The sequence below is a fragment of the Penaeus vannamei genome, chromosome 13 (assembly GCF_042767895.1).
Source record: "Penaeus vannamei isolate JL-2024 chromosome 13, ASM4276789v1, whole genome shotgun sequence".
NCBI lineage: Eukaryota > Metazoa > Arthropoda > Malacostraca > Decapoda > Penaeidae > Penaeus > Penaeus vannamei.
This window is the reverse complement of record NC_091561.1, coordinates 43,064,292-43,081,791: the sequence shown is the minus strand read 5'-3', so window position 1 is coordinate 43,081,791 and position 17,500 is coordinate 43,064,292. Positions and strand designations below refer to the sequence as shown.

General features: G+C 40.4%; 1 protein-coding gene across 9 annotated transcripts in view; it reads right to left on the bottom strand.

The window, feature by feature from the left end:
- The window catches only part of LOC113820059 (serine-rich adhesin for platelets), a 183,856-nt gene that overhangs the window by 8,520 nt on the left and 157,836 nt on the right, over positions 1-17,500 (bottom strand). For all 9 annotated transcript variants that reach the window (XM_070129292.1, XM_070129287.1, XM_070129289.1 and 6 more), the window contains 5 exons: positions 13,389-13,676; positions 8,079-8,291; positions 6,718-7,024; positions 6,320-6,422; positions 243-1,134 (listed from right to left, as the gene is read on the bottom strand). In XM_070129292.1, the coding sequence (XP_069985393.1) occupies positions 243-1,134; positions 6,320-6,422; positions 6,718-7,024; positions 8,079-8,291; positions 13,389-13,676 (1,803 nt within the window). The remainder of the gene's footprint in view (positions 1-242; positions 1,135-6,319; positions 6,423-6,717; positions 7,025-8,078; positions 8,292-13,388; positions 13,677-17,500) is intronic.

Sequence of the window (17,500 nt, the reverse complement as noted above, 5' to 3'; positions counted from 1 at the left end):
GCAGAATGTGTTCTGGATTCAAGGCAAAGGTAGCTATTTTCCGAGGTCCTGGCAGGTGCATCGAGTGTTTGCTAAACGGCAAGAGGAAGGTGGTTGCTCCAGCCAGTTTCTTTAGCGGTGACGTAGCAGGTTTTTGTTTCTTGTTAGTAAGAAGGAAGAGGGATGCCTCCATGGGCCAGGGCGCTACACCTGCTGCTCATGGCTTGGCGACAGCCCTGGGTGTACACAAGCGAAGACTTTACCTGCTTGGCTAAGCTAATCTTCTGCTGAGCCGCGATAGCTTCTTCTGTAAGATGTGCGAGGGTGGAGGTGATTGTGTCGGTGTCGGCCTGCAGGGCCAGAACCGCTTCCTTGAGGGAGGTGACCTCCTGCCTGGTGCCCGTCACGTCGCCGGTGATGCCGAAGACCGCGCGGTCGATCTCGACGACGTGTCGCTGCAGGTGGCGCACGGCCGTCGTGAAACGGCTCAGATCCGGGGTCTTCTTCCGCGGCTGCTCGTAGTGATGAGCCGGCTGGTGCTGGTGGTGCGCGTTCCGGGGTCTGTCCGAGGCGCGGCAGGTGCTTCCGTCGCTGCCTGCGTCGCTAGCCGAGTCCATGATAGCGCTGGTCTGGTGAATGCTCTCGTTCATCAGCATGTTGTCCAAGTCATCCATGACGGGCGACGCGCTGGTGCCAGGGTCCCTCGGCTGGCTCAGGGACCGCCTGGAGCCTTCCCAGTTGTCGCCCGAAGATCCGCGCCACTCCGCCCTGCCCCCGCCATAGCCTCGCCCGTCTCCCTGACGACGCTTGGGCTCTCTCAACTCCCCCATGGAGCCACCGGCCTCCCCCCTGGAGACGTGCGCAGCCTGGTGTCCCAGCTGGGCCAAGTAGGGAGGCCGCCGAAGCTCCATGCCATAGGAGGCCGACCTTGGCGGCGGAGGTGGAGGCATGGCCGAGGCGGAGGTGGGCAGGGAATCGGCGTGCGAGTGCTCCCCGTCGTCGTCTTCCGCGTCCTCCTCGCTCGAGTAAGTGTAAGCCGCGGCGGCGAGGGCGAGCTGGGAGCCGTTTGCGGGCGCGGGTCCCCCGGGGGCGCCGTCACCGTCTCTCTCGCCGTCCTCGAGCATGTCGAGCGATCTGTTCAGCCAGGGAGCCTCACTGGAACGATGGAAGCAGGATTAGAATAGTTTGCCCTTTAAAGAAACATGTTGCAATCCATGCTTGGTGAAGTGTAAAGAGAGTGGAAATGAAAGATGGATTTTATAGTATAATATGGTGTTATAAAGTGTGAAGCATATGATATGCAGTCAAAACAAACTATAGATCGTTACAATGCACCAGTGTAGACATATGGAATCTGTTTACGTGTGAGGACTACTGATTAAGACCTTGTCGGTTCCCTTGGTGCATTGGTTGTATATGTGAGAGAGAGAGAGAGAAAGAGAGAGAGAGAGAGAGAGAGAGAGAGAGAGAGAGAGAATCCTGACACAGAGTAGATAAGAAAATGGATTCCTGTAAAACTAACTTTGTGATTACAATGCGTGAGCAAATAAATTTGGTCTGAATATATTTTCGTGGATAAATTATTCAAAGATTTATGAGTTCTCAATCTAAACTTAGGGGGTGGTGGTACGAATACACGTTCAACAGAAAATACAAACACACACAAATACATACATACAGCAGTGTTTTTGTGTAAAGCTAAAACTCGAGAGTAAAAAAAATGCCATTTGGTCTGCAGCCTAAAAAATGTCAGATCTATTTATCTACAGCACTTACAGTGTTTCCACTTCCATACGTTGATGTCAGTTATAGCCTGGGCACAGTTTACAGCAGTTGGGAAATTGTTAGATATGAATTAAGTGATTTTTTTCTCAACTTTTGAACATTGCTCAAAATTGTGATTGGATTTATTGTATGATGTGGGTGTTGGGAATCTAATTAGTATCCTAATTTATAATTAAGTACAAAAAAGGAGCACTTTACTCTTTCCATATAATCATGGTATGCGTTGTGTTGTGCACTTACATTAAGTGATCACCACGTGCATACGGATACGAAGATGTGCACGAACACACACATGACACGCACGCCCAAAAGCACACGCACATGCACGCAAATAAGTGCGCACGCGCACACACACACACACACACACACACACACACACACACACACACACACACACACACACACACACACACACACACACACACACACACACACACGCGTGTATATATATAGAGGATTCATATGCATAATGTTTACAAATATATGTGTATGGAGAGAGAGAGAGAGAGAGAGAGAGGAGAAAAGAAGAGAGTTGGTGGGAGTACATCCTTCCAAAAGATATCAGAGAGCAACAGACAGTAAGGGAAGTGGGTTCACATCCTATGATAGCGACAAACGGCAGAGGGTTGGTTAAAATTCTGTGCAATAGCGCAAAAAAACATTCAGGGTGAGGCAAGCCAATCATAAACTGAAGTAAAGAGGATGATAAGTAATGAAAGCACTCAAGATTATACTTACCTGCTTGAATTCTTGCTTATACAATTTTCTAATATATGTTGCTAATTACTTAGATCAAGGTAATAATCTCTCGCTTTTCCTCGTTCTTACGTTCGGATTAAAGTATTACCGAGTTAATTGACTGAATGAAGTCTAGTGCATATTAGAATATTAGTGCAATTACATGGTATGCATCAGTATATTTTGTGCAAGAAGTCAGTATAATGAGAATAAAAAATATAAAAATATGTAGTTTACTGCTCTGAAAATCTGCAACTATACCTCCAGGAAGGAAACATACGATAATAACTACATATAAATGCGTAACTTTATTGAAGTACCTTTTGACATGATACATTCAAACCTTCCTTACCTGAAGTTCACGAAGATTTCTCCCGTATCCTACACGTATCACCAGCAAGGCAGACAGAGACACTGGTGTTCAAGGGTTGCACAACTGGCCACTAGTACATGTTCAACTAGACATTCTCTGGTTAAGGGTTAATGAAAGGACACATCTACTGCATAACATAACTTTATTAACTATAGGGTCCAGTCAACTAAAAGGTTCTACACACAAAAAGGGAACTTGTTCAAAACATTACATGGAGGTGAGAACTTGCTATATGTAAAGTCAAACAAAATATATCACTGCACATCCATACAACATGCAAGCATTCAAATATAAAGCTATTATAGGGTCGTTCAAATGTGTATATGGGACTCTGATACAGACTAACTCACATTGAGCTACAAACATATTGAACTTAGAAAAACAGAGGCAAAATAATGGGACAGTTGTACTGGTAGCCTACATGTAAAATTTACAAAATGCATGAAAATACATCATTTAATCTATAAAATACATGAGCAATCTTTTATGCATGTCAAAACTATAATTTTCACCAAGACTACACATACAGAAAAGGTAAGACACTGAAGTATTTCTTTCTACTAACCGGAGGAGAAGAAAACAAATCAGAAATACAACTACATTCTACACTGATAACTCAAAATGTAGCTGAGTAAGATGCATATACAACAATGTCCTCCGGAGTTACAAAATTGACTTCCTTATAAGGCCACATCTGTCACATCGTCTCCAAGACATGAGGAGATGAAAAAGCAGGGATGAACTGATGCTGTGGCGCTAACATTACCTTCTTTATCACGCTGACATTATCCCCAAGAGCCTGCACTCCTCAGTCTTTTAATTTGAGCTACAGACAGTTACAGGAAGACAAGGGAAAGGCACAGTCCAGGCAAGTCGGTCGTTCTTCACCGGTAAAAGGAGAGAGATATCATCCCCCCCCCCCGCAAAAAAAAAAAAAAAAAAAATCACAAGTTGACAAGTAACCTGTCACTTTGGCGGCTTCACGCCCTAAACCGCAGCGGAGAGTGATCCTACACATTCAAAAGTTGCATATCACATTGCACATGGAAGGCACATTGGGTTGCATAACATTTCAGACTGCAAGGATAACGTGATCTGAAATTTTGTTCATCCATAGATCCTCCAGAATCATTAACTAAACGTCGGGATTTCCGACACGAATCTAAAAGGACGTAACAAGGAAAATTAATTTCATATTCAAGATATTGTAATTCCAAACACTGGGATTGCAAGTTCACGATCCAGAAGTGGTTAATATTTGAATTCATACATTTATACTGATAAATAAATCATGTATGTCGACTAGATACATTTATCTTTAATGTCAAAAAATGCCTTTGATCCCCTTAAAGGAAAGATTCCAAGGCTGTAAAGCTCTTATAATAGTGACTTTTAGGAACTTTTTATAAAAGTTACGGAGTAAAATCGAGAACACTGAAGTAAAGTTATTCTCTTCTCGACTTTCATTTTAACATCCAGTAAAATTAGAATATTCAGTGTGTTTATATTTACATAAGAAACTATTAATTAAATTTATCAAAGGTGTCGGTTCAAAAATAGTAAGTGGTCATTATACTTTAGGCCTTTTGTAAGGATTTGGCGTATAATTATTTGTACAAGCTCTGCACCAATATCTTCATATAACGACCAACTTTCCCCATGTATCTAAACTTAAAATCTATCAATTTTATTTTCCCCCTATTTTACATATACCCTGTTGCATAGTTTAGAATATGCCAGCCGTATAACGCACAGACCTTGAAAAAAATCTGCCTGGTTGCGGTGCTATAGGATGCCTAGACATTTGATATTTGAAATACTTCAGTGATCGTTTTGTCTGAGGCCTGTTATTTTGTGTGTTCTTTGGTTTTTGAGTACACGGTGTTGCATGAGTCAAACTTCCAATAATATAAGACTTTGATAATTAAATGTGACATTGGAATCCCAAGTTGCTTGGGAAAGACAGGAGGAAGGCAAGGCTGTGGTATGTACAAGTGACTCCCTGGCATACGTGACAAGAGTTAGTCCCAGCAGCTGTTATGACGAGTGTGCTTTGGCTATGCATGATACTGCATTAATGACACGGCTTGGACTTGATTGCGTTGCTCGCGTGGGAGGCAAGACACGGCCATAAAACGAAGATAAAGATGTTAAAAGCAGAAAAGATAAGGAGGGGTCACATGCAGATAGTATGGATGTTAGGGAATATATTTGGAAAGGTAACTCCTCAACTCTTTACTTATAAAATACCCTGTGAATAGCAACTTTTTCAGGGACATTTATGTACGTGGTGTCAGTTCACAGCCATGTGTAACATTTCCCAATTCAACCATCGAGATCTTTGTCTTCTACTTCAGCAACATGCATGCATTTAATTAAAGATCAATGAAAAATCTGAAACTTGAAAACTGAAAAGGTGAAACAACTTTGGAGCTCATTTAAGATTTCCAAATCATCAGAGGAACATGAAAAGTTTAGTTAATTTATTTCGAAATTATGTCGATTTTTTGCTTAATTCATTGTATCTTAGCCGTTCATGCTCTTGTTAGCGATAATATCTTTATTACATTTCAGGTAGCTTTCATTCTAACTATTGGCACGCAAGATAAACGCATCCTCGTCATGTATTTTGGAAGTCATGTTTAGTACAATGTAAATCTGACTTTGGCGCAACTGTTGGATATATTCGAACACACGAAAAGTAGACATATGAACATATTAGAGCACTCGCGAACACTTTTCTTGTGGAATGATTACCTTCATCAAGGTAACATTTCCCTAATGACTGGAGTCAAAGCAACACACGAGTATTTAGTAAATAGACGTGACACTGCACTATTTGTATATTTATACATAAAATAACTGTATTGACTATATATACCTTCTCAGACTAAAGAATGACTTCCTGGCAAGTAAAATATATTTAAGTCTGCCAGATCTATGTACACTATTTAAAAGTAACGTAAGTGTATCACCTAAACAGTAATCTACGTTCTGTATGCCTCCGCAGTGGAAAAGCCACGCTACAAGATACTGCAAGTCCACCGAGAAGTATCCGTTTCGTCGGGATGGCTCGCTCCGATGGGCTCCTTGCTCTCGAACCTGTTCCGTTTGATCGACACGAACGTCTCTCTCATCCGCGACAGTTTCGATCCGAGGAGCGAGCCGTTTCTCGAGCGCGTGCGAGGCTTTCTTACGTTTTTCTCCTCGAAATTGACCTTCAGGGTGGAAGAACGCTTCGACACCCTCTTGGGGCCGTTCTCGTGCCCTTCCCTCGCCCTCTCCTGAACGTTTTTTGAGAAGAAAAGATCGCTGTCAATGTCATTGAACCAGCTCTCAGTGCGGACTTCCGGCTTGTCCTCTACTTTCTCTACGTCATTCTCGGATGACTTTGATGACTTTGAATCTCTTGACGAACCCCTGTTGCCCTGACTAGACTCTGACCTGTTGTCGTTGAGCTCTTGGTACTCAAGCGCCGAGAGGGAGCTTGCCCGGTTCTTCAAGGCTGCGGCGGCGAGAGTGCGTCGGTTCTGTGGCGCACGACGACCTGCAACGACAAGGGGAAGGGTAGTATGGTTGGCTTTTCCCGGGTGCTTAAAAACCTGAAGTTAGGTACATATGATCTGGTTAATTTTTTAAATCTGTGGTTGTGAAGTGATATCTGTGTATGCGGTTGGAAAATTATTTTACTTTCTTGCAAAAGAAAAAAGAGGAATATGAAGTGATATTTATGATTATTTCACATTTCACTAAGAGCGATTTCCTGCTTCGCCATCAACGACGAGTTGTCTAGCCACATCGATTTTGCAGTCAGTGAGAATCATGAATAGGACCAGTAATACCTTGAGGGCCCTTCACCCTCTGCTTGGTTACGCATGTGAGCGTGGGACCCGCCGTCGGCAAGCCGTCTTCATTGTCCTCGGGCTCCTTCGCTACTTCCGTTGGCGTGGACGCGGCTGCGGGACGAGACGCTTCCGTCGGCACCATGCCTGGAAGCTGTATCCCTTTGAGCGCCGACATCCCGGGCAGCTGCACGCCCTTGTGGGGAGGCGTGAGGGGCGGCTCCGAGTCCCTCTCCGCCATCACGGCCTCCGTTTGGCTCTCGGAGCTCACGCCCACACGCGTCGACTTACGGGCGCGGTAGGAATCCTGTCGGGTCAGAAAGATAATATGAGTGCGAAGTAAGAGAGAGTGAACAGTATGAATTTTTGTTGATCTGAACGTAATGAAAACAATGGATGAATGTTATTCACAGGTAAAGTTTAAATAATCCTATTAAAAAAAAAGATATTCAGATTCTTTGCAACGACTAACGTTGCAAATACAGTAATAGTTCTTGTTGTAATTACTGAACATTGAGTGAACACCGAAACCAACGTTTACGAAGTTCGAGATATATACGTATGTGCATTTATATAAACGTGTGTTTTTTACATACACATATATAGTTATATCCTCTCATTAAAACTGATGGTGCCATGATAAGCACAACGGCCAGTCGTTATAACTACTGATATAGATATACAAATACCTACATGGCCTGCAGCACAGTTGAAGCTTGGGAGTCACTGACTTGGGTTAAAGGTCAAACATATGTCTTTGTGTTTATCGTGTTGTTCGTCACTTTGTTGTCAAAGGACGGCGTTGTCAACAAACTACGTGCGGTGCAAAGGAATATTACATGAATGTGAAGACGATTAGGAAAAATAGCTATAACCTCCATGTCACTTTTGATATGTCGATGTGCACCTTTAGAAAGACAACAGCAATCTTGTAAGTGAAGTCTAATTTGATTAAGTTTCGGATTCTGATATCATCCAATAAACCAGCGGGAAGGAAGTGTGTCCATCCTGCCTTAATTCATTGTGAAGGTCAGACGTAATGCAAACTTCAGTTCAGACCCAATTAGCTACCCGATTTCACTTCAAAACAAAAAGTTACAGGAAATGTTGCAGTCGTACAGAGGACGTTGATTACATGGAGGTGTGACTGTCAACTAGGTGCCAAAAATGGGACATGCCATCTAATACACATTAGATTATAGAGCTGTTACATACCATGGAGGGGCACCACAACGTATGCGATGACTGTAAATATATGTGGATTGTAAGTTTCCGACGTTCTCGCATCCATCTCGTGTATATGCGTGTATTGAATAAATATCTGCATATATTCATTGATTAAAATCGTCGCCCATACTTACTTCTTTCTTTTTCTTTCTTTCTTTAGTTGCGGTTTGTACGTTCTCCTTATTTTCTGCGTTATCCTCTTTCCTTCTCTTTCCTCCTTCTTTCACGGAGGATGAGGTCGAAGTCGCAGGTCGATTGTTGTTTCGTATTTGGTCCAAGGCTGACTGAAGCTTCCGAATCCAGTCTTTCATGTCCGGCAGTGTGTCCGCCGAGAACAGGTGTCGACCCTGAAGGAGGAGGGAGAGGAAGAGGGTCGTTAATCATTGCAAACGAAGGAGGAAGGGACGTGCGAAAGTGCGAAGGGGTGTGCTCTGTTTGCGGTTCAGGGTGAACTGCATGTCGTGTCGATTTGTTTATGTGGCTTTTCTCTCTCTCTCTCTCTCTCTCTCTCTCTCTCTCTCTCTCTCTCTCTCTCTCTCTCTCTCTCTCTCTCTCTAATGTTGATTTCCTCGCTAAGGATGAACTGCATGTCATGTCGACTTGTTTACGTGACTTCTCCCACCCTCCATCCCTCACCTTCTCCCTCTTCCACACCCACACTCTCACCCTCATCTCTTTCTCTCTCGCTCGCTCTTTCATCAGTCTCGCATTTTTTTTTATTATTCATGCTAACCGAGCCTAGAGTTAACTTTGGAAATTGCTTATGAAGAAAGTCTATTAACTATTAGGACGTCATAAAGCGTCGACTATTCGGTGTGGGTGTGTGTGTGTGTGTGTGTGTGTGTGTGTGTGTGTGTGTGTGTGTGTGTGTGTGTGTGTGTGTGTGTGTGTGGATGTCAGGGGAAACTGTTTATTAGAATACATTATTTTGGAAAACCGAATAATATAAAGTATACTGATTGACGGTAAATTAATAATCGCTGGTACACATATTGCGATAAAGAAAGGCTTCGAACCGACCCAATAAAGTCAGAGAGGAATTTAATCGAGATTTATATCATAAAGCAAACAGAAGGGTAGAATGGGAGTAATTGATGTCCAGAGCAACAGCATTATGAGAGTAAACACAGTGTACTTGAGTAGAAAATAATTGCGTGTTTTGCAAGTGGGACTTTTGCAAATGTTTATGGGTATTTTAACAGGGTGAGAATGCAAGGGCCAGTCAGATGGGACCGGTAAAAGGACATCGTTAAAGAGGGCGATAGTTCGAGAAGCAAGTAATTTCTGAAGTATGTGTGTGTGTGTGTGTGTGTGTGTGTGTGTGTGTGTGTGTGTGTGTGTGTGTGTGTGCATATATATATATATATATATATATATATATATATATATATATATACATACATATATCATCCAGTAGGTTGTTAAAGAAGAGGTGTATAAAAACAAACTTTGAACTTTATGTGCTGATTTAGGGATGGTGTGCTAGATAGTGTTAAACCAGATACACAAATTTACTGATGAAGAGAATAAGACAAGAGGCACACACACACACACACACACACACACACACACACACACACACACACACACACACACACACACACACACACACACACACACACACACACACACACACACACACACACAACAGCGAGTGTTTTGTGTAAGTTTATATGGGTTTATATTTCATATCGCAAATCTGTTTATTCTATATCCCTGGCTAATCATAAATTGAATATGCCTGTTGCACAAGCAAGTGTAAGCTTGTTTACGTTTTTCATTATTAGTATCACAAGAAATTAACCCCAGTATATCACGTAAAAAAATTGATGAGATTATATTAGGTAAAATAGTATAATAAAATGCGATAGTCACTACTACCTCTTGTAATAGTATTTTTTCTGCTGTTGTTGTTTATTAAATAAGTACATGATAGATGTAGATAGGCATGTGTAAGGACGAAGGTTAGTGAATTTGGCCTGCTATATATTTAAGACAAAACGTTAGATTTAAATCGCAGCTGTTTTGCATACATAATTCTCTCGTGCCGCGCATAAACACTCTGCTAACTGTAAAATTCCAAAGAAGACTGTAAGAAAGCTTAAGAAGCTGAACTTAATGGTCTTCAAGTTGTTACTAGGTCAATGTGCTGAACGTCACGCATTTAATATATATATAAAGTTGTAAGTGAAATGCTAACTCCCTTAAGAACATTGATGTTCATAAAAGATCATGAATGTGGCTCATGTGGTTCTCTTTCATTAGCAGCGTATATGTATTTTCTATGTGATTTAGATGATGTGTTTAATCAGATTATGGTAGTAAATGATTGTCTCGTTACTGAGGAAGACACAAGACTGGGTGTGTTAAAAGTCTCAGGCATAGTTATGTACGAGAAAAAAAAGAGAGATATAGATCTATACTTTTTTGTCTCTCTTGAGATGTGCGAAAATGATGTAGTTTAAAATCATGTGAAACTTAAAGAATATATGTATGTATTATTTTTATATTGTACATTCGTGACAGTGCCATATATATATATTGTCACGAATTGCCTTGTCTAATTAAACCACTGATTGCATTTTCATTCCTTGTGGGTTATAATGGAAGGGAAAAATAATAGCCAAATATCGGGATTTTATGTCATTTGATTATTTAATCGAAATACCGATATTATATTTCCTAATAGTTGTACTTTTACATTATTTATAGCATTGCCGAGATTCATAAAGGACAAAGGAAAATAACATTACATAAATGCATATCTAATCTTCTCCATTTTGATTATGCAGGCGATACAATTACCAGTGATATCCAATTCATTAACTGTAAACAGTTTCATTAGATTTTACAGGTAAGGTTTTAAGCATCGGGTTAAATGATGATGTATAGACAAAATGCTCCAGAGACTGCTAAAATCGCGTGTTTGTGAAAGATTTGTTTCATGCAAACGACAAGCTAGCCAAATGGATGTGAAGTAATTGGCAAATATTTGTTGTGATTCAGATATTCGTATGAGCCTGCTTATTATTATGCATTTTTTTTTTTTTTTGAGAACGCGAAATGAACAATTATGATAAAGGGATTGAAATGAATGATAATTAAAAATGTACAAAGAATGTCAGCGTAGATTGATAATAAACAGATATTAAATTAGAATGATAAAAGAATGAGTCATAGTCAGAAGGAAGGGAATTAAAAATGTCGACCCAACAAGGATGATAAAGTCAGACAAAGTAATGTTTACAGTAGAGAATTATTCATCACTGATATGATTTCCAGTAACGATGGCGAAGGATTTCCATGTATTCTCCGCCGGAAATTAAATGTTTAGGAACATGAGAACGAAAATTAATTCTAACCAAAGTGTGGGGATAAAATGGAATGTCTCAGCATAAGTCTTCACGAGCGCACAGCATATTTAATTTCGCTGGTCCTTGTGTTGCACAGGATAACGTCACATGATTAAAACGGATCAGCAGAGGTGTGTGTATATATAGGAATTAACAGCAGTCAGGTTGCACGCTGATGAAACGGAAGACTATAAATCACACACACACACACACACACACACACACACACACACACACACACACACACACACACACACACACACACACACACACACACACACACACACACAGGTACATATACGATACACAAACATATATTCGTAGGTGTGAATGTTATACAAACACTGCACACATATAAAGACCCATACACATACAAGCATACAATCAGTGCATGTGGCCATTCACGAATCAAAAATAGACTTGATTAGAGTAAATTACAGGCCATAACGATCGCATCCAAAAATGGAATAATGGCAAAACTAAATATGGAACTGAAAATTGCCATTGCGTGCACAAGAAAAGTTACCCAAGACACGCAAGCGAATAGGAGAGAGAGGGGGTAAGGAGCGAGGGGGGGAGGGAGGGAGAATGATAAAGGCCATGTCACATAATAACCCCCCCCCCTCATCCCCCACCCCCCAGCCAGTCTTCTCTATGCCCATATTTGAAAAAAGGGGGGGGGGGGGCGTTTTTATTTTAGCCCCCTCGATCAAAAAAAATACTCTTGTCATTTCCTGTTCGGTTCAGCTTGTTCTTTGTTTTCGTTTTCTTGTTTCGTCGTGAGAGAGGACAAAGACATGGAAGAACGAGGATAATTTATGGAAGGGGAGAAGAGGAGAAGAGATAAGAATGAAGAGAAGACGAAACAAAAGCTGATAGTTATAATAATGATATCTTTAATTATTGTTATGAATATTAGTAGTATGAATATAATCAAAGTAATAGTAATGATAATGATGATTGTGATAATAATTTTTAGAAACAGAGGAAGCAAAATGTAGAGAAGAGTTGTCAAGAAATGAGAGAATAAACTAGAAGGTAATAAATTAAGGAAGGGAAGGGAAATGATGTGATAAGATGAAAAGACTACCGGGATCAAGTTCACAGCTTATCTCACCATTTGTTCTTCAGAAAGATAGAGTGTATATATATATCTACGTTGTAGATAGATATATGTATATATATATATATATATATATTTACACATGTATGTATATGTATATTTATTCATATATATTATGTGTGTGTGTGTGTGTGTGTGTGTTTGTGTGTGTGTGTGTATGTGTAATTTATATGTATATATATATATATATATATATATATATATATATATATATATATATATATATATATACACACACACATAGATAGATATAGATATATGTTTATGTGTATGTGTGTGTATGAGTGTCTCTGCGTTCGTGTTCTTGTGTACGAACGGGTATTTGATTACACTTCTGAGCATCTAATTGGGGCAAAAATAAAAACGAGGGGCGGGGTCTGTGAGTCTGTAATTTGGATTAATTAAAAGGGTTATTTGATGCCAAGTCCGTTTATATAACAAAGATCAAAACACCAATTGTCATTATCAGTTTTGCCCTTTTGTTGAAAGTAGATTTAATTAAAGGTCTTAAAAGTTGAATAACGTGTTTCATATTTGAACAATAAACAAAGCAGTTTTTTTTATTATTAGCCAGTGTGTTGTTTGCATTTCCACTGTTTTACTTCAGATTATTCACAATCAAAACTACACTTTGCTTATTTACTTACAGTGCCAATAATGATTCTATTCTAATTGTTGAATTGAATTGGGTTTTCTTGAAGAAACTAATTCCTTGATGATCATCCCGTTGTACATCAACTAACCAAAAATGAGGAAAAAAAGAAAAGAAAAAAAAAAAAAGGAAAAAGGAGAAGGAGGAGAAGGAGTAGTAGTAATAGTAGAAGGAGGAGGAGGGGAGAAAGAAGTAGTAGTAGGAGATGGAGGAGAGAAAGAAGAAGCAAAAGTAGAAGTAGTAGTAGAATGGGAAGAGGGGAGAAAGAAGTATGAATAGTAGTTGTAGAAGAAATGTTCATAAGACGCCAACTTACGGGGTCGAAGAAGCTTCTGTCCTGCGAGGTGATGATGAAGACATTGGTGGCCTTCTTGCAGTCCTTGGGTCCGGCTTCGGCCACTTGGTCGAAGTACTCGAGGTTGATGACCCCGTTGCTCTTGTCGCCGGCCTTGCTGTCCTCGCGCTCGTAGTAGTAGAGTTTCCCTTTGGCGAGGACGCAGTAGCGGCGCTTCCACTGCGGGATGTAGGGGAAGCTGCGGCCGCTGAGCTTCGTCAGGTACCCCGCCTTCTCCGGCTCTCGGTGCTGGCTCGCCCCTGGGATATCCTGCGAGGGGAGAGATCGGAATTAGATTAGTCTTGCCTTTTCGAGGGGAGGGGAAGCCGGGAGGAAAAAACAAGCACAACAGTTTTGTTGGCAAAGTGACAGAGCCCACGTACAAACATGCACACGCGCGCACGCACTCACTAACTCTCAATTACACACACACACACACACACACACACACACACACACACATACACGCACGCATGCACACATACATTGCATGTGTGAATGTGCGTTGGTTTTCATTCTGAAACTGGATATTTATTACAGTCCAAACCAGCTCTGGGTGCGAAAACACTTGTCACTTTTTTTCTTCAAATGAGCCTACTTACACCCTTACCACACCAATTTCATTCACAACCTCGATAACCATGACTAAGGAATTATTTTGGTTAAGTAAGATGGATGGTTGTCAGTTGGTGTAAGGGTTGACTGTTACGCAGCATGAAGTCAGTTGTTTTGAATAGTGTCAAAGATGTTGGTTTTGTGGAAAGACCAAGAGCTTGTAAGAGAATGTCATGTTCTTTGAAATTATGTCATGTTTAGATATTTCCTTGGGGATTATTAGTTTAGAATTCAATCATGAAATATGTCAATTATTGCAATACACATCCATTACTGCCACTTTCTCGTACGATTCTGTTATTATTGATATAGATTCCACTTATCCTTATAAGTGTAGTGGCTTATGATTAGACTTTGCGATTGTGAAATCTATCCCTGTGTACTTTTGATCTTCCAATGTGTGGCGTAGCAAAGACGCTGTGTCATTTCGCAAAGGTGCTTCTTGTGTGTTTGCACCTTGCACCAAAGTAAGATTGGGGATTGTTTTATGTTTAGAAATGAAAGATGAATAAAGTAAGAGAACAAGCAACTGACATGATCTTGTCTTTTTACAACTTTAGGAGAATAAGCTGTCACTATAATGTTTAGCCAGTATCATTCCACTGTTTACTAGCATGAGGTATGACACATATATGTAACACACACTCTCTCCCTCTCTTTCGCGCACACACACACACACACACACACACACACACACACACACACACACACACACACACACACACACACACACACACACACACACATAATGTATTTCTCGCATGAATATTTGCCTTTTTTCTAGCCGTTACAATTGACCTATATCCCCACCCCAAGGTCTTATTTTCAGTAAAGGTAATAACTGAACATCCAGCAAAAGACAGTTCTCTACCGTACACTCCCACTAACTTTGCAAAAAACGGGAAGAAAAAAGTTCAAAATAACAGCGTTCAGAAGACGCTTCCTTGCTCGAGATGGAATGCTCTTCGTTGCGACTTGCTCCAGGCTGACAAGGTGAGGAAAAGCGGTCTTCTGGAGAAAGGGCGAGTGGATATAGCACATAAAACTGAAGATGAGGAGAGGGGGGGAAAACACTTTATTGCTGCGCTGAAATTGGGAAAGCGCAGAAATGTGTTAGGGATTAGGAGGAAAAGTTCTAGAATCCAAAACTGTACAATGGGCAAAAGTGGGAGGAAATACTGTGCCAAGAAATCGTTTTAACTTGAGGAATTAGTGCTTTTGATAATATAGACATTAGTCATATAACAGTTTTATTGTTGATAGCAAGCAAAGTAGTTTAACAGGAGGAAAGAGCCCGTTTCACTAGGTACTACTAATATTTTCATAAACTGTCATGAGAGCTTTTGATATTTTGTTTGTATTTTTTGTTTTAAAGAGAGCTATTACTTACAAGTTTCAGTAACGGTATAAACAGGGCGCGGCTTAATAAAAGAATTGTGCCTGATATCCACGTCCTCGGAATGATTGTTTTTTTTCTGTTCTTATCGAATATCGTCAATTTAGATTAACGGAATTCACCAAATTTAGTAAGTACAGAGTCATGGAAACCATGTAAAAAAAAAAAAAAAAAGTAAACTATTCACTTAGACAATTTTATCTCTCTCCATACATGTTTAATTCATTCCTACTGATCTAAAACATACAGAGCCTAACTACATCGCTAAATATATCCAAGGTTATCATAAACAAAACACATCTTGTTTATGTGGGAACCTTATGTAGACCATATTATGAATACAGATAATACTAGTGATATTCTTCAATGCGAAATATTGCAAAAGGAAATGATTCATAAAATGTGTTATCATGATAATAAATGTTCTGTCATTATCTAAAGGTGGGTCTTATGATAAGCACTTTTACAATCATTTTTTTTTTTTTTTTGTCAGAGTGAAGCAAGTGGATATCAGTCTATAAAGTTTGCTTATCTGTTAGGTTATCATATCTGCTTGCACGATCAGGCAAAAACAATAAACAATACCTCGAAAATGACGTTTATATACAATCTAGTTTAGATCAACTCATATCTTTTATAGTCTAAAGGATAGACTTATATCTGTTTTTACGTTAAAAAAGAAAAAAAAAAAAAGGTTTGCGCACTACACTGTAATGGAAATCAATGGTGCTCGCAATATGGTACACCGATCCCACATAGAAAGAAAAATTATTTGTGAGTGTATTCGAGTCGTATGCTTAGAAATATATGTTGTTGCGAGTCATTTACGTGTTTAGATGTAGACATTTGCATACCAATAATGACGACAGCTAGGGAGATGACTAGAAATTAAAAACATTACTTGAAGCACCCAAGACTTCCAGGAAATGTAAAAAAAAAAAAATAAATAAATAACTTTCACATGAAGTAATGTATATAGAAATGCAAGCCCTCGTCAGGTACAAAGTTCTTCCCACAGAAACATGTCCCTTTCGGTACGTGGAGAAGGTAATGATCTAGAACAGAACAAAGTCTTCAAACAGCGCGCGAGATAATGCACCTCCCCCTCCTCCTCCTCCTCCTCCTCCTTGCCTCGCCTCGCCTCGCCCACAGCTGTAATTCCTTGGATGGAAACCGCTGCAATCTCTCGGACCGCCATTCTGCGCTGCTTCCTAGGATATTTGCTCAGGGTGGGAAGGATGACGCCAGAGAAAGAGAAGATTCCTCGAGTTAACGTCTGTGAAGGTTTACGACGACGGGGATAATGACGATGGCATTAATAGCGGCGATGAATTACGATTTTGATGATAGTGGCAATGGAAGGGATCATCGGTAATAGGGGCAATTGATCGTGGGAATTGATATAATCATTTTCACTGGCCATAAATACGATGATGGTGATGGTAATGATGATGATAATGATGACGACGATAGAGAGGATGAGAATGAAAATGATGATAATAATGAGGAGGGAAGATATAAAAAGAGAGATAATCCATTATCACTCCCGCGTCCTACTGGATTCTCGAAGCTCGTTTATAAACCCTCGTAAAGGGAATTTTGAAGAAATGACGTCACGCCTCGCGCCGAACGTCCCCTCCCACGTGAGTGCCAAAAGGAGAGCCAAGAGTGACATAAGCTGATGCCACAAATCAAGTGTGCAAGATCTAACATGAGTACAGACGTCATTCCAGCTTGGATAGGAACATTTATGGAGGCATTATCACACACACACACACACGTCTGTACGTATATGAATGACAGTAATGAATTTGCACATCCACATCATCTATATTTCCATTTTTAAAAATCTCAATACCTTCATTTGACCATGGCACCCATAATTATTTGTAGAGAGTGAACATAGGTCAGAGAGGAAGGTTAATGCAACGTAAATGAACCGAAACGTGTTTGCAGGAGCAGCAAATTACGAACCAGTACACAGGTATTCACACAGACTTCGTTTTATTAAGTATCTCTAATGCTTGAAAGTGCAGCAGGAGCAGGGTGTCCAGTCGCCCTGACTCTGAAAGGCAGTGGGACA